At 44.3% G+C, this 23,049-nt stretch overlaps 1 protein-coding gene across 8 annotated transcripts; it reads right to left on the reverse strand.

Annotated features, from left to right (window-relative positions):
- Nucleotides 1-50: 50 nt before the first annotated feature.
- On the reverse strand, nucleotides 51-22,771 carry SIMC1 (SUMO interacting motifs containing 1). Of its 8 annotated transcripts, none has more exons than XM_083603838.1 (10): nucleotides 22,137-22,771; nucleotides 13,232-13,972; nucleotides 12,142-12,371; nucleotides 10,823-10,892; nucleotides 8,914-9,062; nucleotides 8,432-8,617; nucleotides 4,495-4,623; nucleotides 1,586-1,745; nucleotides 1,282-1,366; nucleotides 51-499 (listed from the first exon to the last, which is right to left on the reverse strand). In XM_083603838.1, exons 1-10 carry the CDS (start codon nucleotides 22,287-22,289, stop codon nucleotides 282-284), a joined length of 2,121 nt encoding a protein of 706 aa, XP_083459964.1. In that variant the 5' UTR covers nucleotides 22,290-22,771; the 3' UTR covers nucleotides 51-281. The 8 variants fall into 8 exon arrangements, with proteins under 8 accessions (XP_083459964.1, XP_083459965.1, XP_083459971.1 ...); XM_083603839.1 differs by lacking the exon at nucleotides 22,137-22,771 and adding an exon at nucleotides 21,751-22,081; XM_083603845.1 differs by lacking the exon at nucleotides 22,137-22,771 and adding an exon at nucleotides 20,383-20,403.
- Between the last annotated feature and the right edge of the window lie 278 nt (nucleotides 22,772-23,049).

Consider the following 23,049-nt stretch of genomic DNA (forward strand, 5'->3'; position numbering starts at 1 on the left):
ATAAACAATTTCCAGTGTTCTTGTCCCTATAAATGTAAAATTCTCACACCTCACTTAATAAAATAATTTATTATAAAAACTATATGAAACTCAAGACAAAAAGAGACTAACAGATCTGCATGACAACAGAAATCAAAGATCAAGTTGTACAACCTCCTCTTTGTCCACCGATGAATACAAAATGGGGGGTTTAATGTTACTGTTAAAGATCGTTTCTGAAAATTCAGTGCTCAGCTGTTCATACTTGAAGTCTATATTTCAGCTCTCCAATATTTCCTGTGTTAGTTCATAGCAGCGAGAAGCAACTCTTGGAGTAGCTCAGTCTTTTCCTTTATGGGTTGGGGAAGTGGCTGCCCCAGAGTCAGAGAGAGAATATTCTGGAAATCTTCAATGTCGCACTCTACAGAATCTCTTTCAACAAGATCACTGATCTGTAGTTTGGGTCTGGCAGCCTTGATAATCAAATTTACTCGTTCACACACAGAGCTTCTTAAGTGCCCTATAAAAAAGAAAAGTAGGAAACACTTGACCGTAAGGGTTGTACTTAACCGTGGGATAGGGACCTGTCACATTTTTACCTGATAAATGCATCTACAGGCAAAATGAGTCTCCCCCTCCCCATCAAATTCTATCCATTGTTGTGTTTGCAGGAAACACATTGAAAAATGCTAATATTTGGCAATTTTAAGGACCCATAGACAGATGATACCTACCATATATACTCTAATATAAGCCGAGGCACCTAATTTTACCACAAAAAACTGGGAAAACTTATTGACTTGAGTATAAACTGATTCACCACACCACAAACCTGGTGGGCCAGAGTACGTGCGTGTGCATGCGCACACGGCAGATGGGGCTTCTCTCCCCCCCCCAAGCCCCTGCCTACCTAGGGTGCTGCTGAGAGGCAGAGGCTGGTGCGGCAGGACCAGAGGAAGAACAAGCAGCCCAAAAGAGCTGCTTTCATGCTGCTCATTCCGCTGCCACCGACGGACCCTCACTCGAGTATAAGCCGAGGGGGGCTTTTTCAGCATAAAAAATGTGCTGAAAAAGTCGGCTTATACTCAAGTATATACAGTAATAGATTTCCACCAGGCAATTCTATCAACTGAGGGGTGTTTTTTTTGGTTAGACATACCACCCCTCTATGCGTACATGACTTAATGAGTGAGCTAGACTGCGAAATGGCCCAAGTAGTTTGCTAGCTGACACTTACATAACCTGATCAAGATATAGTGCTACTATGGAGACAAGCTAATGAGCTGTAAACAAGCTGCTCACCTAGGACTACTCGGCGGTAGCTCAGCAACAATAAAGTCAGTTGGTGAAGCATCTCATCCCACCTCTGCCATGTTGCTTCATTATCCTGTGAAGAGATAGGTTTTAAGTTACTTTGGTTTTTAGAACGATTCTATACATTAATAACCGTTCTGGATGCAAGAGGTAGATCCATGTCTCTTAAAGAGGTAAACCCAGTTTGGAATGAAACTGGACTACTATTAAAGAATGCATAAAAACAGGAGGGAATGATGAACACTAACTATTTAGTTCTCGGGATAAATGATGGAAAGGAATTCTGCCGTACCTGGTATGTCAGCTGCAGAGAACAGTGTTTCAGAAAATGCAGTATCTTTTTCAAGGACAAGGGGCGCAGATCAGGGGCTTCTCTGCAGCTGTGGTAGAAAACTAGCTCTAACACTTTGCAGCGCAAGAGGTGGCATTCCATACTGCTTAGGAAGGCTTCCCTGTGAGGAGACAACAATGGAACGATAACTTGTCCCTATTTTACAAAATTTTCTATACCACCTGTTGCCCAATAAGAGGTTCCCGTTTTTACTAATCTAAATAAAACCAAGGAAGAGCAAAATGAATCAACTGTGAAACAGTTGTACACCTGTCAAAAGCATACTGGAACAGAGGTATTGTCACCGGCCTGTAGAACATTGGAAGGGGACATACTAAATTTATCTCCCATGGAAGTGCATGCCATAGCTCTGGAGCAGCACAGAGAAAGCCTGTGTGGGCCAACCTGACCACTAGATAAGATGGAACCTGAAATGGAATTTCCTCATCTGCTCTAAAATTGCAGAGAGGCTCAAATGGGAGCAGACATTCCAAAGCTTATGTGTGATACAGATCATTTTGGGCTTCATATGTCAATGCCCTGAGCTAGCTTGAGAAACATACTACCAAGCAGCATAGCTGATTCAACCTGAGTAATGAGGCCTCACTGATCTGGTACCAATTTAACAGGCCAAGCCACACTTGGGAAAATGGGGGGGGGGGGGAGTTGAGTCCAGAACTGTTCCCAAAGCACAATCCCATCTGGAACAGGCCCCGCTCTTTCAAAGTAGTAATGACAAGTAAGCTAAACCCATTCTTACAATTTGCGTTGGCAGGCTATAAGTAACCATGGCAGGCAAGGATGAAGAGGGCATTTGTGGCATAGCATCTTCTCTGCATTCTGAGGCTAACAAACATTCAAGAAAAATGGAAGTCCTGGGGCCCACAGTTTGCTATAGACACAGGAAACATGGTAGCTGTTTCCATGCACACTGAACCCTATCTGAATGTGTGTACTCAGTGGTCAGCAAGGCCTGCTATCCTGCTGAAGATGTTTACTGCATGAATAGTGGGTAATGAGAAGTGGGTAAATGCTGTAACTGAAGCTTATCTGCTTCATTTCACCCTGCTGTACTGAGTACAAATAGACTAATGATTGATACAGAACTAATTTGTTCAAAGAAAACCTAACCATGCTCTGCAGCAGGCTTCCCCAAAATGGTACAACCATGTTTTTGGACTACAAATTCCCACCAGCCCAAGCCAGTATAGCCAAAGGTCTTTGATGGGTGTTGAAGTCTAGTTTGAAGTCTAGTTACATATGGAGGAAACCAGGTTGGGGAAGGATATTTCTATAAATACAGCTATGGAATTATTTTATAAGATGTTGCTTTAATTAGGCTGTTAATAGGTGATGATAAGCAATCAGCAGAGAGTGAATTCTCTGTTTTCTACACTAAAAGTAGAAAACCTAAAACAAGCTTACTTTGAAGTAACACCCATTTCATTTTAGTGATAGCCAAGAAAACATGCAAAGCATAGCCTTTTTTAAAAAAAAATGCTACTTAGAATTTGGCATTAACAACATTGGAATAACATTCACAAATTAAGTCTGCAATCCTAAACTTCCTTGCTTGGGTGAAGTTTATAGCTGACTGGGTGGGATGTCCCCGCTCACAGCTTCTCCCACCAGGTACACCTCTGGCAGTGGACGTACATTTCCTCTGATTCTGTCCTTTTTTGTTTTCTAAACTACACTTGGAGACTACTGAAGGCTTCATGTAGGTTTATGAAGTTAAGCATGGAGTAGAAAAAAGTACATAGTGAAGTTCTTTTCCTGCTTATACTAGAACTTGGCATCTAATAAAGAAATAATTGATTGGCAATGGGTTCATGCCAGCCAAAAGAAAAGTATGCATTATATGAAAACTTAATTTCATACAGGCAGCCCTGTTTAGAGAAGCTTTTAATGTTTGATGCATTACTGTATTTTAATATTTTGTTGGAAGCCGCCCAGAGTGGCTGGGGAAGCCCAGCCAGATGGGCGGGGTATAAATAATAATTTATTATTATTATTAATTTATGGAATTCACTGTCAAAAGATGTAGTAATGAATGTTAACCAAGATTTATGTTGAAATGATTAAGGTAACTTAATGGAGCAGACGACTACCAGCAACTATCAAGTCATAATGACTATGTGGAGCTCCCAGATTCAAAAGGCAATATACTACTGTACCAACTGCAAGGGAGCAACAGTGGGAGAGGGCTAATGCCTTCAGGAAGGTTCTCAGAAGCATCTAGTTGGCTGCTGTTGGAAGAGGCATACTGGACTAGATGGGTCTTTGGTATGACCCTGCAGGCATACTTGGTGGCTGTGATGGGGAATGTCCTGCCCACAGTCTAATTAGGCCCACCAGGCCCCCACATCTTGCCTGTGATACTGCTTCACCCAAGCCAAATCCACTTGTCCATCATCTTGTATAAACCTTTTCAGGCCAGTGGGCATATTGGGAATATGCCAGTCTGTGGATGCCAGTCACAAAATGCTGCCATATCTAAAGGAACTGAAAGGCAGACCACAAAATGCTGGTGGCACGCTCCCACTCGGCAACCCATCAACAGGAAAAAGGCACCCGTGTCTACCACTGCTGCATTTGCTGATAGAAAGAAGCTCATTGCCTCTCTTGTTCAGAACAGATGGGAAGGCTGGGTGACACATATCAGTGAAATACTTTTGCTGGCTCTCTAGATCTGCATAGGACCTTTAGTCCTCCCAAAATTAGGCACAGTCTCACCAAATACTTGCTCTTTGCCCAGAAACAGTTGAACATCCAGGTATATAATGAGTAGGTCTTCTGGGGGCATGAGGACAGTTGGGCAGTGACACAGGGAAGGACAGAAGGATTTTTTACACCCACACACCCCTTACCTGTGGCAGCGCTTGGGAATATTCAGCCATGAATAAAACACATTATCTACAATTTTACTGGTGCTGCAGTTTGGAGACTTGTCCACTTCTATTGCTATAGAAAGCATCCTCTGCAGGAATGCCACCTCCCTAAGTCAGAGAAACAGGAAACAATAGTGTTAATCACCTCAACACTACCCCACTGTAGTGTCTCAAATGTCTTGCTCCCAAACCAACAGAGAACCATCAGAACATAGCTACCATATCAGGGAAGATGAAAATTCTGATGTACAGCCTCACATGAGATAGAGCTGAAACGTTCAGAACTTGTTGATGATACTTAATGGGCATTTGAGTAGCAAGCTAATGAACTCCAGGCCTGTTTCAAGCCATTTTCTCAATGGTGCAGCTTCTGTCCAAATTGCTTCTGTTCTGCTGATAATCCACACAGCCATAGAAATGCTTGAATCTGCTTCCTATGGGGGTTGGTTAAGTCACATGATGTGTCACAACATTTCTGGCCTCCATGAAGAATGTTCCCACAACTGCATGGAGTCCCAGCCAAATGAAAAATTCCACAGCAGGTGTAGGGAACCCTTGGCCCTCCAGCAGTTGCTAAACTAGAACTCCCCAGACATCATGACCAATGGCCCAGATTGGTAGAAGTTGTAGTTTAACTACAGCTGGAGGGCCAAAGGTTATGCACATGTTTTCTACAGTGTAAACATTAGTAATGGTAGAGAGGTCCAGTCCAAGAGCGGACTTGTATCTTTTTTCTGCTGAATGAATTAACTTTATTATGGTCACAGACCAGGATAAAAAAACATATAAATAAAATAGCAGTTAGGATTTTTTTTAACAGATAATTGTTAGAGCAAATAAGGACAAAGAAACAAGCATAGGATAAAACATCTTTCTTGCATTTCCTTTTCATTGGGATGGTTTTCGTACATTATACAGGAGGCAGCAACGAAAACCATCCCAATGAAAAGGAAATGCAAGAAAGCAAAGTGGCTGTCCAATGAGGCCTTACAAATAGCGGGGGAGAGAAGGCAAGCAAAATGTGAGGGAGATAGAGAAAGATACAGGAAATTGAATGCAGATTTCCAAAAAATAGCAAGGAGAGACAAGAAGGCCTTCTTAAACGAGCAATGCAAAGAAATAGAGGAAAACAACAGAATGGGAAGAACCAGAGATCTGTTCAAGAAAATTGGAGATATGAAAGGAACATTTCGTTCAAAGATTGCCATAATAAAGGACAAAAGTGGTAAGGACCTAACAGAAGCAGAAGACATCAAGAAGAGGTGGCAAGAATACACAGAGGAATTATACCAGAAAGAAATGGATGCCTCGTACACCCCAGGTATTGGGGTTGCTGACCTTGAGCCAGACATCCTGGAGAGTGAAGTCAAATGGGCCTTAGAAAGCACTGCAAATAACAAGGCCAGTGGAAGTGATGGTATTCCAGCTGAACTATTTAAAATTTTAAAAGATGATGCTGTTAAGGTGCTACACTCAATATGCCAGCAAGTTTGGAAAACTCAGCAGTGGCCAGAGGATTGGAGAAGATCAGTCTACATCCCAATCCCAAAGAAGGGCAGTGCTAAAGAATGCTCCAACTACCGCACAATTGCACTCATTTCACACGCTAGCAAGGTTATGCTTAAAATTCTACAAGGAAGGCTCAAGCAGTATGTGGACCGAGAACTCCCAGAAGTGCAAGCTGGATTTAGAAGAGGCAGAGGAACCAGAGACCAAATTGCAAACATGCGCTGGATTATGGAGAAAGCCAGAGAGTTCCAGAAAGACATCTACTTCTGTTTCATTGACTATGCAAAAGCCTTTGACTGTGTTGACCACAGCAAACTATGGCAAGTTCTTAAAGAAATGGGAGTGCCTGATCACCTCATCTGTCTCCTGAGAAATCTCTATGTGGGACAAGAAGCTACAGTTAGAACTGGATATGGAACAACTGATTGGTTCAAAATTGGGAAAGGAGTACGACAAGGCTGTATATTGTCTCCCTGGTTATTTAACTTATATGCAGAATTCATCATGCGAAAGGCTGGGCTGGATGAATCCCTAGCCGGAATTAAGATTGCTGGAAGAAATATCAACAACCTCAGATATGCAGATGACACAACCTTGATGGCAGAAAGTGAGGAGGAATTAAAGAACCTTTTATTGAGGGTAAAAGAGGAGAGCGCAAAATATGGCCTGAAGCTCAACATCAAAAAAACGAAGATCATGGCCACTGGTCCCATCACCTCCTGGCAAATAGAAGGAGAAGAAATGGAGGCAGTGAGAGATTTTACTTTCTTGGGTTCCATGATCACTGCAGATGGTGACAGCAGCCATGAAATTAAGAGACGCCTGCTTCTTGGGAGGAAAGCAATGACCAACCTAGACAGCATCTTAAAAAGTAGAGACATCACCTTGCCAACAAAGGTCCGTATAGTAAAAGCTATGGTTTTCCCAGTAGTGATGTATGGAAGTGAGAGCTGGACCATAAAGAAGGCTGATCGTCGAAGAATTGATGCTTTTGAATTATGGTGCTGGAGGAGACTCTTGAGAGTCCCATGGACTGCAAGAAGATCAAACCTATCCATTCTTAAGGAAATCAGCCCTGAGTGCTCACTGGAAGGACAGATCGTGAAGCTGAGGCTCCAATACTTTGGCCACCTCATGAGAAGAGAAGACTCCCTGGAAAAGACCCTGATGTTGGGAAAGATGGAGGGCACAAGGAGAAGGGGACGACAGAGGACGAGATGGTTGGATAGCGTCTTCGAAGCTACAAACATGAGTCTGACTAAACTGCGGGAGGCAGTGGAAGACAGAAGTGCCTGGCGTGCTCTGGTCCATGGGGTCACGAAGAGTCGGACACGACTAAACGACTAAACAACAACAACAAAACATCTGAATAAAATACAAGATTAAACACGGATAATGGATGGATAAAAACTGATAATTAAAACAGATAAGAACTAAAAACAAACAAAAACACACAGTTTAAACAACTGTAAGAGCATAAGAACTAAAAGACTCGCAGTTAAAACAACTATAAGAGGCTGCAGAGTAGAAGCCTCTGAAATAGAGGACACTCACAACATTAGAAGGTAAAGGTACCCCTGCCCGTACGGGCCAGTCGTGTCCGACTCTAGGGTTGTGCGCCCATCTCACTTAAGAGGCCGGGGGCCAGCGCTGTCCGGAGACACTTCCAGGTCACGTGGCCAGCGTGATGAAGCTGCTCTGGCGAGCCAGCACCAGCGCAGCACACGGAAACGCCGTTTACCTTCCCGCTATAAAGCGGTACCTATTTATCTACTTGCACTTAGGGGTGCTTTCGAACTGCTAGGTGGGCAGGAGCTGGGACCGAAAGACGGGAGCTCACCCCGCCGCGGGGATTCGAACCGCCGACTGTACGATCGGCAAGTCCTAGGCACTGAGGTTTTACCCACAGCGCCACCCGCGTCCCACAACATTAGAAACTGATGTGCAAATATGGTTAACTTAAGACTTAAAAAATGAGAAACTGCTGATATCTACTGAAGACAGGAAGAGGCTCATCAGGCTCAGATCCCAGGCTTACTGAGATAGACAGACACCCACCACTATCAGTGTATCATCATCATCATCATTGAAACCAAATGAACTCAACCTACAAGAAAATCTGTCTTTCCCTAGTTCACCAGGGCCAAGGATGGGGTACTTGTGGGCCTCCAAATATTGTTGAACTACATTTCCCATCCTCCTTGGTCACTGGCCAAATGGAGTTGGGAGTCCAACAACATGGAAAGCCACAGGTTCCCTGTTTCTGGGGTAGGTCATCCTAAATTGGGAAAGACATCTAGATAACCACCTGAATAGGTAGGATTTTTGCTTAAAGTATCTCTAGGAGGAAACCCCTCTCTACAATGTAAAGTGCAAAAGAGACAAAAATGTACATTCCCCTACTTACGTTTGGGACTGAAATCGTGGAATGACGTCATCGGTTTGTGCAGTCTGGTTTAAGTGCAATTCTGGTACAGAGCTGCTGCTCATGGCTCTGGAGGTTTCTAGTGAAGGAATGGTCTTCTGCACGTGTCTTCTGTACTGCGTAACCCGTATACCCATAACTGCAGCTACTAGCCATTCAATCACTTCCCTGCAACAGAAACAAGAGTATTAGTGAAGGATGTGCTTGTGTGTCCTCTTGCCATGACCTAAGGTGCTTGTCTGTGGCAAGTGGTCTTGCATGTCACCCACATATATTTATGGGCTTTAGCCTAGTGAGGAGTCACTAGTATTTGTAGTGCTTTAGGTTGGGTCTCACACGTGCAGGCTCTTAAAATCAGCAGTGGCCAAAGGGGACATGTAGCAGAGAACATGTGACAAGTGAAATTTCTCAAGCCCTAGTTGCTTGGCACACAGGAAGCCTCTCTAGATTAAAGTGATAATTACTTGACATTGTCGAAGCAATGGTCACAGGAAAGCACTGCTTTGGCAATGGATTTGTGCAGAGTGCCTGTTCTGGCCATCCTCTGGAAGTCATCCTCCAAGGTCTGGATCACATACTGCAAGAAGAGGAGTCGCCCAGGAAACTTTCCTTCCTAAGGGTACCAGAAAAAATTAAACATGGAATTATTTATAATAAGCCCTCACTCCTCTGTATGATGAGCTTACAAACCTAAAAACCTGGGCTGAAACTGCCAGGCATGTGCCTATTATTATGCAAATTATAGGCATTGTTTACACATGAATAAGACAAGAAACGTAGTCATAACCCCACCCTATGAGAGTCTCGTGACTGGATTGGCCCATACAGCACTCCAGCCAAGTGTTCATGGTAGCTGGGGAAGTTAATTCCTCTCCAGGCTTAACCCTGTAGATCTCTTCTGTTAGTATCTGCTGTGACCTATATAAACTCTGAGGCCCACCCATTTCAAGCAACTGTCACCAGCATACAGGTAAGATGTTTTAATTTTAAAGGAGAAAAACAAAAGTGGAGATTTTCAGTATGTTGATTTCTGTTATTTCATGGGAATTTGGAATACAAACAGTCCTGATTGTAGCTAGGCCAAAATGGATATATCCATGAGGGTCAGCTTACACACACTACTGGTCCTGTGTTTGAACAAGCATGCTTAAAACTTGGCTGCTTTTGGGGAAAAGCCAGCTGTGGGGCCCTGGTCTCAAAACACATACTTGATCAAGATTTATGGGTCCAGGTTGGTTTTCTAAAATCGCCCTCTTATCTGGAGGCCTCATAGCTGCTTTCTCTCCAAAAGAAAGCCACAAGATTAATCACACTTGTTTAAATATCAGAGTAACTGTTTGAATATGTGACTAACGTCATGTGGGGTTTGGCCCTGAAAGATGTAGATACAGCTAGATGTTGGCAAGACTAAGGCACAAAGGAATTTGTAGCACTTGCCCCAAAGATATAAAGCAGATCTATGTGTGAGTGGAGACAAAAATAATAGCATTAATGGCCCTTGCTCAGGAAAGGGGAATCTGCGGCCTTCCAGACGTTGCTGGAATTCAACTCCTATCATCTCTGACCATTGGCCATGCCAGGAATGGCAGATGGAGTTGGGAGTCCCACAACATCTGGAGGGCCACAGGTTCCCTGGCCCTGCTCTAAACATAAAGCGCCTCATTCAGTAACAAGTATGTAGAGAAGTGGTTCATGCCAGTTTTGTGTAAGCACTCAGGATGTAGCCAAAACAACAACAACAGTTCAGTAGTGATAAATCATACATGGCATTGACCACGGAATGCCAAGCTTTGGGAACAGTAAGAACAGCAAAAAGCAAGCAAGCAAACAAACAAACCCACCCACCCAGCCTGGCAGGAAGAGCATATCATCAACAGCAGTTGCATAGCCTGTGGGCTGTGAAGCATGCACAAATTTCCACCTTCCTCCCTATGTGCCCCCCCCCCCAGTTAGCTATGGGGGTGGTTAGAAGAACCTAGCACAGAATGCAGGGGCAGAGAATCGAATCCATTCTGCCTCTTCTGGCTGAAACGCATTGGGCATTTACATTTTTTTATAAGTGCATTACAATTTCTTCGGCCACTTGAGGTTGTTTCTCTTTCCTGTCTTTCCGAAATCAAAGAGACCACAAAATGTCCTTTGGCAAGCCTTGATTTATTGACAGTGACTAAGATGTTCAGCCAGGTAACTTTCCTTCCTCTTTTTCTGCAGCAAATGCAAAGCAGTCCCTGCCAATCAGGCTTACTTCAAGACCAGTTTGTTAGTACAGGGGGCTGGCATGGGAACCCTTCTCTTAGTTGCAAAGCAAAGGCTGGCAGAATGATAGTTTCTTAAAAACCACCCATCCCACACAGTGAGATGTAATCAACATACCTGATCTTCTATTACCACTCGCAGTAGCAGCCAGTCCCATACCACAGTGTCAGCCCTTGCTGGATGAAGTCTAAAATTAAGAAGTAGGCCTGTTATACCATCAAATCCTTATCACAAACATTCTTTGCAATAGCAAATCAAAGACACATTTCAAAGCATCCAGTCTATTGGTTCCTTGGTGGTATTTTGTGAAGAGTGGCAATTGTTAATATGACCAACTGATGATAGGACTCATTAGTTGTATCCTGCCCTGGAAGTGTCATAAACACCTGCAGGATATTGCTTGGACCATTACTAGTGATGGCTCCTGTTATTAAAGCTCATGCTATGGTCCAACTGTTTAAGTCACTAACATTTACAAGTAGAAGAGGGCATTTAGGCTTTTTGAAATAACATTTTAAAAGTATCAGATCTTCCCTTGCAGCAGTACCCTGCTCTTTTGTGAACCTTCTGGTTATTTGTTTATTTTAAAAGGTGCAAACAGAGACATTGTATTTCACTAGAGCAAGGCGACCACTCTCCCAGTTGTGCACATTCTTGATATTGTACTTACTGTCTTTGAATGGGGACTTGTAGCAATTATTTAACCAATGATAAAATGCAGTTGGGGTGCATGTTCTGACTGTATGAATAAGCTGCTATTACATACAGTTGTTCCATTGTAATATAAAATTCATCACTTAATCACTTAATTAAATAGCTTTTCCATGGCAGCTGCCTATGATCTTATTGTGAATTTTATTGACGTTTTATTTTGTTTAGTCTCTACATTGTTCATTTTTTATTTAAATATTGATATATCTTCTGCCCTGGGACTACCTTTCAGTGAAGGGTGCATGATCAACGTTCATACAGTGGTACCTCAGGTTAAGTACTTAATTTGTTCCGGAGGTCCGTTCTTAACCTGAAACTGTTCTTAACCTGAAGCACCACTTTAGCTAATGGGGCCTCCTGCTGCTGCTGCTGCGCCGCTGGAGCACGATCTCTGTTCTTATCCTGAAGCAAAGTTCTTAACCTGAAGCACTATTTCTGGGTTAGCAGAGTGTGTAACCTGAAGCTTATGTAACCTGAAGCGTATGTAACCCGAGGCACCACTGTAATTAATAAAGAGTAGGCCTCACAGAAATGAAAAGATCAAACCATTAAAAGAGCAGAATATGTTTCAGCAAGTGCAGCTATTCATCTGTTTCCTTAAGCAATCACTTACACACAAAACTATGGCAGAATTTACAACACAACCACAAAGCTTAGAAAGAAAGGATCATGGTCCTATGCAAGGCAACACAAAATAAAAGAATAGTAAATCACAGGATACATACGACTGGATTTTCATCAACAACATAAAAGCATCTTTCTGTGTCTCTTGTTGCACATCTTGTTGATCTGAGCTCAAGAGAATCTGCCTGATCACACACGATGTGATCTCCTTTGGCGGGTAGTACTGGGAGGTTACATAATCCATAAGGAAGTCCAAGGTTCCCTGGAAGAATTTCTCCTCGATAGTGCTGAACACCATGCTTAGTTTCCGGGATGGGATAGGCTGCTTCTTCTGTGGATACAGTGAAACATAAACATTGCATAACGTTCCTAAGCACAAGTGAAGTGGGAATGAAAAAAATTCTGGAGGAAGTTTTCTATTGCTATTTTCTTCTACAGAAAATTTTCCAAAATGCCCCATTTCATAAAATTGGTAACTTAACATATGAATGCAATGAAAGGCAAACTGGGCAGCTGAAATGGATACAATACTAGTCCAATCTTAGATCAAATTTATAATTAACTTTTCTCAGGTGACTACATAGGAAGCACATGCATGTATTTGCACAGGACTTCAGGCATCCTAAAATTAGTATGTTAAAAGGCAGTGAAAACTGCTTACTTACAATTTAAATAATATTTGGGAAAGTATGATGTTGAGTAGTTACAAATTAAAATACAAGTAAGTATTCCAATAAAAATAATTTCTGAATGAGGATTTGAATTTGTTTGAACATAAACACATAACAAGTTTTTTTTCCTAATAAGGTATTTCTGTTCAACAGTCTTTGCCAACTGAGAGGGAGAACCTTCTCAGATATTTAAGCATGTAAAATAAAAATGGCCTCCTTCTTTTACAGCAAATATCTACTTAAGTAGTAAGCCCCATTGAGTTCAGTGCAACTTATTCCTGAGTAGGCATGCATAGGATTGCACTTTTAGAGTCTTTCTCTTTCACACATGCTTATTTGTGAAGCTGTCAAATCTGTGCAGTGCTGCGAGACCCACAATCAAGTTAAACATACTAGAGCCTTGGTTGATGTTGGACATTTCAGCCTGCATGACCTCATTCCTGCTCTTTCTTGTACAGCCTGGTTCTTTCCATCTCTTTTTATTCAGACTACTGAAGCACTGGTCTCTTCCATCAATTACCTGTTCAGCATCTTTTTCCTGCACCACATTTTGGAAAAAGGGGTAATGTACAGGAACTCCCTGGAAGTACTGCAATGTTTTCAACCAGACCTTGATGTCGATCTGCTTCACTGGCTCCCAAACATGTGATTTTACAGCATTTGGTGCTGGGTTATTTGCCTCTAGAAAATGCTGATTAGCTTCTGCTAGAGATGGAGATGTGCTCATTGGAGAACAGGAGGGGATGGGGCTTGGGGAATGTCTCTGATGTAGTGGGGAATGCTGGGGGCTGGGCTCGTCCACAGACGGACCAGCACCAGGAACCTCTTCCACACAGTCCAAGGGGGCTTGACATTCACTGCTGCTGGGGGTTGAAGAGAAGGAGAAAACATCAGACCCCACCTGGGGGCTTCCTAAGGAGCCCAGATCACTGTTGTAAGTGGTGTGGCTGCTGTTTTCAGAGTCCCCACCGTAGCTGGGGATGATGGGGCAGCTGCTACATTGAAATAAGGGCTGCTTCTTTATAGCATCTTCTTGGGGGGAAGGCAGCTCACAGTCTCTGTCCCACATGCTGATTGGCACATCAACTTTGTTCTCAGCGCTTTCAGTGGTGAGGATTTTCGGACAGCACACCGAGTGCATGCTGACTGGAGTAGAGTGCTGAATGGCACTGCAACTTTCATGAAGAGGGCTGATCATGTCATCCTCAGTCCCCGTCAGATCGATTACAGTGATGTCATCCCCAGTGAGATCAATGATCTCCTACAAGGAGAGAAGGGGTGGGGTGAGAGAAAGAAAAAGATTTACATCACTGCATGACACAGCTTTGACTAAAATTATAAATCCTAAATGGTTTGGGGCACACCCTGGAAATTGTAGAACCCCCCCCCCCGACCAGTCAATAGCATTTATCCTATGCCAATATTAGATGGTGGGGTAAATGGAGAAAAGTTATTGGCAACAGTGGCTGCACAGCTCCCACAATTATCATGGAGATTCATCCATGATAAAGCCTGAATATTTAATTGTGGAACTGCAGCAAGATCTTCTGGTTTTGGATGGACTTTGCTGACACCCCACAGACATGGGTCTCAGCTGTTAGTATTTATTTATTGTATTTGTTTCCCAAGGACCATGTACGTCAACTAACCCATGGCAAGAAGTTTAATCGCTTAGTTGCATAATTCATCCCATGACAGAAACAGCAGCAGATAGCTCTCTGCAACCCTTCTTGGTCTGTGCTGGCCACCTTTTTCCAGTACTAAATCATACAAAGCTCATGCCTCAAATGCATGGGTTTTGTATTTTGATAGTATTAAAGTATTATAGTATTTTGATTGTATTAAAGACCCTGATGTTGGGAAAGATGGAGGGCACAAGGAGAAGGGGACGACAGAGGACGAGATGGTTGGACAGTGTTTTCGAAGCTACCAGCATGAGTTTGACCAAACTGCAGGAGGCAGTGGAAGACAGGAGTGCCGGGCATGCTCTGGTCCATGGGGTCACGAAGAGTCGGACATGACTAAACAACAACAACAACAAGTATTAAAGTAAAAAACCTCAGAGGGAATTTACATAAGCGAAAAAGAATGCCAGTGGTGTGTAATCTCCTGCTTATCATGCCTCTGTCCTGTAAAGGAATCAAACCTGTGACCTTGGCATTATCAGCACCATGTTCTAGCCAACTGAACTACCCACAGGTGCTCAAAGCAAAACTTTTTCTCCAATTAATGCATCTAGACACGCATACATTTCCTTATCATGTGGCAAAATCAAATGTTCATATAAACGTGACAAACGGGAGTAAAGAGAGCCTTGTGCACTGGGATAGAGAGATGTACTGCTGTCCTGTTTGCCTAATGCTACCACTCTGGATTATGACTACTGTTGGTGATCACTTCAAAACTTAGTCAGCCTGATGATGCGAGAGTTATTACTCTGAATGGTGATGCACTCAATTGCTGGCTGAAGCTGTCCCAGGTGGGACACATTAAGCCAACAAGGACAGCGTAGTACATACCCACTTGAATCTGTTATGAGAAGTCAGGATAGCAGGCCCCAGGAGTGGGGGGTGGGAAGACAGTGGAGATTATGCATGCAATCCTCTGTGGCACAAGAAATATAAAGCAATAGCAACACAGAGAGGCAAAGGATATGAATTCTTGCAAGAAGGCTCTGAAGCAGGTTTTTAGCAGGCATACCATACCTGTTCTTTTTAGCTCTGCTATATCGATTGTTTGATTGAGTTTACTTATATGCTACTTTTCCACAAACATTCAAAACATCAAAATGCAAATATACAAAATACAGAGCACGTCATTAAATTCAAAAATGACAAACATCAATAATCTAACAAACACAGAATAAATTCAATATTACAAAAAAAAAAAACAACCCCTCCAAACCCAGTCTAGGTTTCAGTACATAAATACAAAACAAAACAAAACAAGAGTTAACTGACAATAAAGTTGTGGTCTTCCTGCATTCCAAGGAGCCTTACTCAAATGTAGTTCAGAGGGGAGAAGTCCTCTCACCAGCCTAGATGCCATACAGATGGCTCCCATATCCTTGCTTGAGAGAAGGCTGGAAGCAGCAAAGGGCAAATGCTGGGGAGAGGATTGATGGCTAGTCTCTCCCAACCCTACCTGTAGATGACAAGGACTGAACCTGGCATCTTTCGCATGCTATGTGTGCACCCTACCACTGAGAAACAGTCCTTCCTCTATGTTCCCGTTCAAGATATAGCAAGTAGATTTTATATATTGAAAGCCTATTTGGAACATTCTTTGACAAACATTCCAGAGGGGACGCAGAGAGGAGAAAAATAGTCCCAGGTGAGGCACCTCAAAAGAAAATTATGCTTAACACACACACACACACAAACCCTGTACCAGACAAATCAGTAAAATGACTTATTGTATGAAATTTATGATCCAGGAAGTGACAATGTGACTCTCATATTGGATCCCTAAATATGGCACTGAGGTTGAACGTTTAAAATTATGGCAGAAGTGAATAAGACATCGCTGCTTAGCATGAGCAAGAAACATCATTTGGAGATGAAACAGTTCTGAATAAAGGTCCCTAGCTCAAATGACCTTCCTACAAACAAGTTTTGAAACCTAAAAGGAAGTGCCTAACTGCCATTCCTTTTACCATTTCAATTCTCCCTGCTGGAACCTCTGGATATTTGAAAGTAGCATCAGAATTAAATGGCCAACAGAATTCCAGTTTGGCTGGAGGCCTCCCTGCTTGCATAAAAACATGGGGATGTAACCAATTCTGGTCCTGCTCAGAGAAGGCCCATTGAAATTAATAAACCAAACTTATGTCCATTAGCTTCAATGCATCTACTTTTAAGGAGGACTAGCACTGTTTACAACCCATACTCCTCAAGTCAGCTCAGAAGTATTCAAGATTTCTTTAAAAGTTACAAACGAGACGGCTAAAAGCTGCTCCTGCACCCTTGCAAGATACCGTATTTTTCCGTGTATAAGACTAGGCTTTTTTAAACCAAAAAAATAGGTTTAAAATTGGGGCTCGTCTTATACACGAGTAGTGCCGAGGGATGTTTTCTTAATTTGGAATCCCCCAAAACAGGGAGCTTCTTATACATGGAAAAATATGGCGCTTACCAGGCGGAAACAACAAGGATTCAGGAGAGACTATTTACGGGGCAAGAGGGCCTAGCTTTTCTTTGATCAACTCCTTTATTATTTATTTGACAATATTTATACCCTGCATTAGAGTCCCTCACAGGGTGCAATTTCCTTACCTGGGTTGTCACTGATACCTCTCAAAGCTTCTAGTAGCTTTTTGTAGGGGACACAAGAGGAAACATGTGGTAGAGGGAGATGTTCCAACTGCCGCTCACTCTTCCGCTTAACCACAACATGCCTGAGAGGAAATAACCTCTCTTTCCTTTTATAACCAACAAACTGCAAATTTGTGCAAATATTATCTTTAGCAAGATTCAAACAGTCACAACACACAGCATTTTACACAGGCCTATTTATTTCCCTTTTTGCCAGCACCCACTGCCACCCCCCTTAGTGAACGTTTCAGACCTCGGCCTACTAGGAGGAAGTGAAGCCCTGCACCAGTAACCAGAGTGCAAGGAACCAATGTGGTCTGAGTGCAATTCTTTTGTTATTTCTGAGTCTGAGATAGAGAGTGACTCATTCCTGCTCTGATTTGGAAGCTCCCTCAACTCAACAACTTGCCCTTATTCATTTCCCCCATTTTCTAACTGCGCCAAAATTAGGGGCATAAAGCAATTCTCAAAGTGGCTGTGGCCTCGATATGCACCGTGTGTTCCAAGGAAAAGGCTGATGCAACTTTCACTGACTACTTTAAAAACAAATAAAAGTAGCATAATGTCAAGCACAGGCTCTCAGGAACGGGGCTGAGGTGACCACCTCCTGCCAGAGTTCATGAATACCATAAATAAGCCTTTATTTGTAAACTACACACTTCCAGTCACTACCAGCCTCTGTCACTTGAAAATTACTGAACTAGACATAAAAGCTCCTACAGGCTATTATCCAGAGTTTATAATCCTTAAAAAATCAATTGCCAGTTAATCATGGCAGCTATGTTCAATTTCCACTGCTAAAGGCCGTATGCTTCCAAATACCTGTTGCTGGGAATAACAACTTGAGAGAGAGCAACTGCGGTCACGCCTTTAATTTGTGTAGAATCAGCAAATGGAGCAATGAAAGGCAGCACAGAGGGAAAGAAGTAACAGTTGTCTAGTGTAGAAGACAAGGAGTCACAGCAGAAAGCAGACAACTACAGTAGCCTGAAGTGTGCCCTCCACATTGTGGGATGCAGTTATAAGGAATGGACACAAAATAGTCCTGACCTGCAACCGGTGTGAGGTGAACTCAAACAACTCACGTTTTACATACCGGAGATCCTTAATTTGAATCCAGGATCAGGGGGGAATGTTGTCCACGGTCAGACACACAGGGCCAATCCACAGAAGCACTGCAGGGACCAACCAGTCCTTCTGCTCCACCTTATTTCCCAACCAACGCCTGTGACCAATCCACACCTTCCATCTCACCAGATAGGCCGGTGCTGCCAGCTGGCATCCTAGCAGGACTCAGTGCACATGCCTGAACAATTATCTTGCACATCTTGGCAGCAGCACCCATCTCATTGGCATACCCTAAGAATAATGCTCCTTCACAGTTCCGGGGATTTAGTGAACAGGGTAGGAGGATGTGCTGCCCCTGAGCCATCAAGCTCCTTGAACCCTCCCCTGCCTTTGTAGTCCCTTCCTGAACTCACATGGCGCCAGATCCTAGTAGGGTGTGGGAAATGAGATCGCCATCAATAAACAACATATGTGACAAAGTTTATTCAGCAGCATTCAGAAAGGGAAGAGATCCTGAAAGGGAAAGGCATAAGCATCAGGTGGCCAGCCAGTCACCCTAACAAGGTCATGTGCAGGGTTATGACATGGTAGCTGGTTTGGCATATCCAGTGGCTTTAGCTCCATGCTAGGAACAGCGTCACAAGCTGCAAGAGGACTGAGGTGGTTTGCCAATTTGTGACATAAAGCAGGGCAATCCCAGGCTTCTCATAGCTGACACAGATCCAAGTGCCTTGATACCATATGGCAGCTGAGGGGAACGTTTGACACTCCAGATGTTGGTGAGCTACAAGTCCCAGCATGCATCACCAATGGTCAGGGATCATGGGTCAGGGATACATGGGTATAAATCAGGGGTGAGGATCCACTAGCCTGCAGGCCAACTTTGTGCAGCCAAGTTCCCCGACAACCAGCTAGTTGTGTAGCATTTGGGAAATGTTGCACAAAGCAATTTGATGCATTCCCTTCTAGGCAACCTTCCAAGGGCCATATATCCCACAGCGGTGGGCAAGATCAGAGGCTGAAGTAATCAACAAATGTAAATTTTATTTTTATACCTTGGGCTAGTTTCTACACCCATCCACATACTCTCTTATCCTTAATCCAAACCAGCAAGAGGCACTACTGGAGTTCAAGGACACATTTCCAATCAGACAAAACACACCGAGTACAAACCGAGTACAGTACAAACCAAGGCCAATGAGTGGCAGCTTAGGCAAAATTCCCAGAGTCAGACAGAGACTCCTGGAGGCCACTTTCAACACCTGGCCCTGAGTTTCCCCAGCCCTGTCATAGATGAACACAAACTGCATGCAGGTTAGTGAATGGAGTTCCATGCAGAGGAGAGAGTGAGTTGGCAAAGGAGATGGGAAGCTTGGTCCCTACTCTGTGCCTAGCATAAAAAGCAAATGGGCTGCTAGAGGAGGGTTCCTCCCTTCTCCACAGAAATACAGCTTTTGCCTCTTCTTTGATAGCCCCCAATAAGCTAGTAAAGAATACTGCAATTTAGTGATGTGGGGTGAGGGAAATTATTAACAAGGCTGGATTAAAACATAAAACCCAGCAGATAAATTAAGTGGTTTAAAGGTAAAGGTAAAGGTAAAGGGACCCCTGACCATTAGATCCAGTCGTGATCAACTCTGGGGTTGCGGCGCTCATCTCACTTTATTGGCTGAGGGAGCAGGCGTACAGCTTCCGGGTCATGTGGCCAGCATGACTAAGCTGCTTTAGGCAAACCAGAACAGCGCACGGAAACACCGTTTACCTTCCCGCCAGAGCGGTACCTATTTATCTACTTGCACTATGACGTGCTTTCGAACTGCTAGGTTGGCAGGAGCAGGGACCGAGCAATGGGAGCTCACCCCGTTGCGGGGATTCGAACCACCGACCTTCTGATCGGCAAGTCCTAGGCTCTGTGGTTTAACCCACAGCGCCACCCGCATCCCAGCGCCACCCGCATCCCTAAGCTCTACTAAAACCACATGCACCCAGGGTGGATTTCACCCAGAATCTAAAACACACACCAAATAATGTAATGTGCCAGGCTAATAGGTCTGGAAAGGGAGTTTCACAATTTGGGAGCCACCAGCAAAAAGACCCTCTTGCCAGTAGCTATCCTCCTACACTGAGAAGGCAGGGGCTACTAGTTAAGGACCATCAAAACAGAACTTGATTGGCAGGCAGGCTCATGTGGGAGAGAATAGCCCTTTCGATACCGAAGTTGTTTAGTACTTTGAAGGTCAACACCAGCACCTGAACTGAACCCAGAAGCAAACTAGCAACTAGCGAGAACCTTTTAGTAGTGGGGCGATGGGATAGCAGCCATCAGCCCCATTAATAACCCAGTTGCGGTGCTCAAAACCAATGATGCTTCTTTAATGTTTTTCAAAAGTCACATGCAACACATAATAATAGTTTAGCCCAGAAGTTACTAGAACATGGACAACTGTCACTTGTAACTGACATTATGGTGTCATACTATGTAGTCAGTTATTCAACAAGTGTGGAATTTCATTCTGTTTCACCTCTGCACATCCCATTATTGTTCGCTCTGCACTGTGTTACAGGAGCTACTGTTCTACTCTGGCGGCTACCATTTCTTCTTTGGACGTTCATCCCCTCCATTAGCCATAGCAAACTTCATTTGATTGCTCCACGTCTTCCCAGTTATCCCAATTTCATTCTCCATTCTTTTACTATGCCACATATCTCTGCTTTACAGCACTGCCCATGATGTCAGGAGAGACTCATGGCCTTGTTTATAGCTTTCTGCGGTACAGGACCTTTTCCTTCCATTTAGCTGGCCACACACAGATTCCCTTTTTAGCATTCAACTTCCATTTCCATTGTTTTAAATGGCAACTGCTACTCAGTTGGAGTTTGGGAGGCACCACAGTTTAGTGGCAAAGCATTTGATCCCTGGAATCCCCAGTTCAAAGGATCCGGTTGTCAGAGCTGAGAACAGCTGATCTGCCCTGGTGTGAGGCAGTTTCCTGCGCATCTGTTTTTCCTTATGGGTATCCTCCTGAAACAGATCGGCTCATGGCAAAGTGGGCAGAGCAAGGTCATACCAGTAACATCGTGATCAAGCTCCAGCACCACGGTGATGGGATTCAGGAGAGAGATAAGGAATTTCTGCAATAGGGAGCACTGCAGGATCGCGTGCAGTGCGTTACTTGTCAGGATCCCACGGATAACAAAGATGGCTTTACCAACTCCTGTTCTCCAAACCTCACTAAAATGCATTCAAGCACACTTGTTTGCGTTACGTTAAAAGGAAGAGGCGCTCCTTCTTCTGGGATAGTTTTTACCAAAAGCATATTTAAACGAAGGCTGCAGCTTCGGACGTCAGCCATGCCCTCTGGAAACGCCGACTTTATCTGCACGCCCTACAAATTTAGTTCCCAGCCAGCACAATATTCTCCTGCGTTTGGCGACCCGGGCGCGTACGAACAAGCCTGCGTATGCTCAGCCGACGGCGCCTGCCTCCCGGCACCCCGCCACTGCCTACGGGAGCGCGTGGGGAGAAGTGAATGGGCAAGGAGAGGAGAAATGACTCGGAGTCCCCAAGGCAGAAAGGAGGAGAGACGCCGGCAGCGGCCGCCAAGTCCAAGCCTCGGGACCAGAAAACAGCATCCCCCATGTTCGCGGCGCAACTCACCGGGGGCTCGGCGGGCGGCCGCCGCCATCTCCGCTTCCTCTTTTCGCCCTGGCGCCTGCGGGGAGACCAATCATAGCCGCTTTCCCCATCGGAGCTCGACTCAGTGACATGAACCTCGGCCATCGAGCTCCTTCTGCTCAGTCCCGCCCGTCGGGGGGCGTGGCAAAGCGGAAAGGGCGAGGCTGAGCCCAGCTCCGCTGCTTTATAGGGCCAAGCCGGGCTGGCCGTTTCCGTTGGGATCCGACCGACCCCGATATTATTATTTTCCTTTCCGCGACTCGCTGACGTTGAGAACTCCGATTCGGGAGGGCGGGGCTTAACGGAGCCCCAGGGAGTTCCTCGCCGCCGCTGTTTGCTTCACAAATATACATCAGGGGGTTAACGACCTTGGTTGTATTTCTCAGCAGGTGGAAAGGGGGAAAGAAGAGTTTGTTGTGACTGCGGTCCAGAGTCCCGGCCTGGATCACTCCCAAAGGAATCGGGCGCAGACAAAGCAGGCACAAAGCAGCTACGCGCTTGTAGCAAACACACAAACACATGATCCTCTGTGTCACTCATGGCTAGGAAAGTGTGTGATCAAGGCATGCTTGAGACAGGTTCTTCAGGACAGTTATTCACCGACGCTTCCCTCCAGTTCAGGCCAAGCTAGGCATAATTGGCCTTGCAGTTGCAACTGTAGATACATCTTGCGGCCTAAACAATCAAGGATACAACTTGCAGTTTAGCTACGGGATGGTGTTTCTGCAGACTCAGCACTTAGCAAGCTGAAGTCAGCTGTGTACCTGATGTGATCGATTCAGAATCGTGGCGCCCCTGAATTAAAACACTCAGGTATGGCACACCTGAGTTATAGCTCTCGGGTATCTGAAACGTGTTCTGTGTAAGCAAAGTGAGAGATGATGTGAGCATAGGTGTGCTGTGCTGTGCCTTTCACCTTCCAGCTAGCCGGAAGAAACTTGGCAGCTTCTCTGCATTCCTAACCAGGCACAGGCTCTTCTTGCTGTCCTGCTAGGTACTGATAGTGGACTGTAGGCTATTGTTAAGCAGAAATGCTTCTTAGAAGCTGATACCAGGGAACTGGCCATTGAGTGTACTACCCCCCCCCCCCGATTCTAAGGTGTCAAATAAATAAAAATAAATGTTCAGAATACAGAGTGGGTGTACATACATAGGCACATAAACCACACTATGAAATGGTTTAGGTGAGCAATCCTGAAGCCATTTTGACTCTCCCAAGTGACCTCAAATATTTCTCTTATTAGGAGTAAGTAGGGGAGGGAGTAGTTATTTTACACTTGC

This window comes from Podarcis filfolensis, assembly GCF_964270895.1.
Source record: "Podarcis filfolensis genome assembly, chromosome: 2".
In the NCBI taxonomy this organism is placed as follows: Eukaryota; Metazoa; Chordata; class Lepidosauria; order Squamata; family Lacertidae; genus Podarcis; species Podarcis filfolensis.

Bases quoted from the DNA above. Each gene is read 5' to 3' on its own strand.
- SIMC1 (XM_083603838.1), bottom strand. From the start codon at position 22,289: ATGTGTTTGTGTGTTTGCTACAAGCGCGTAGCTGCTTTGTGCCTGCTT. The intron at 4,624-8,431 runs GTAAGTAGGGGA...TCTCTGACTTAG, and splicing joins CCACGATTTCAGTCCCAAAC to GGAGGTGGCATTCCTGCAGA. The intron at 1,367-1,585 runs GTACGGCAGAAT...ATCTCTTCACAG, and splicing joins CTCTGCAGCTGACATACCAG to GATAATGAAGCAACATGGCA.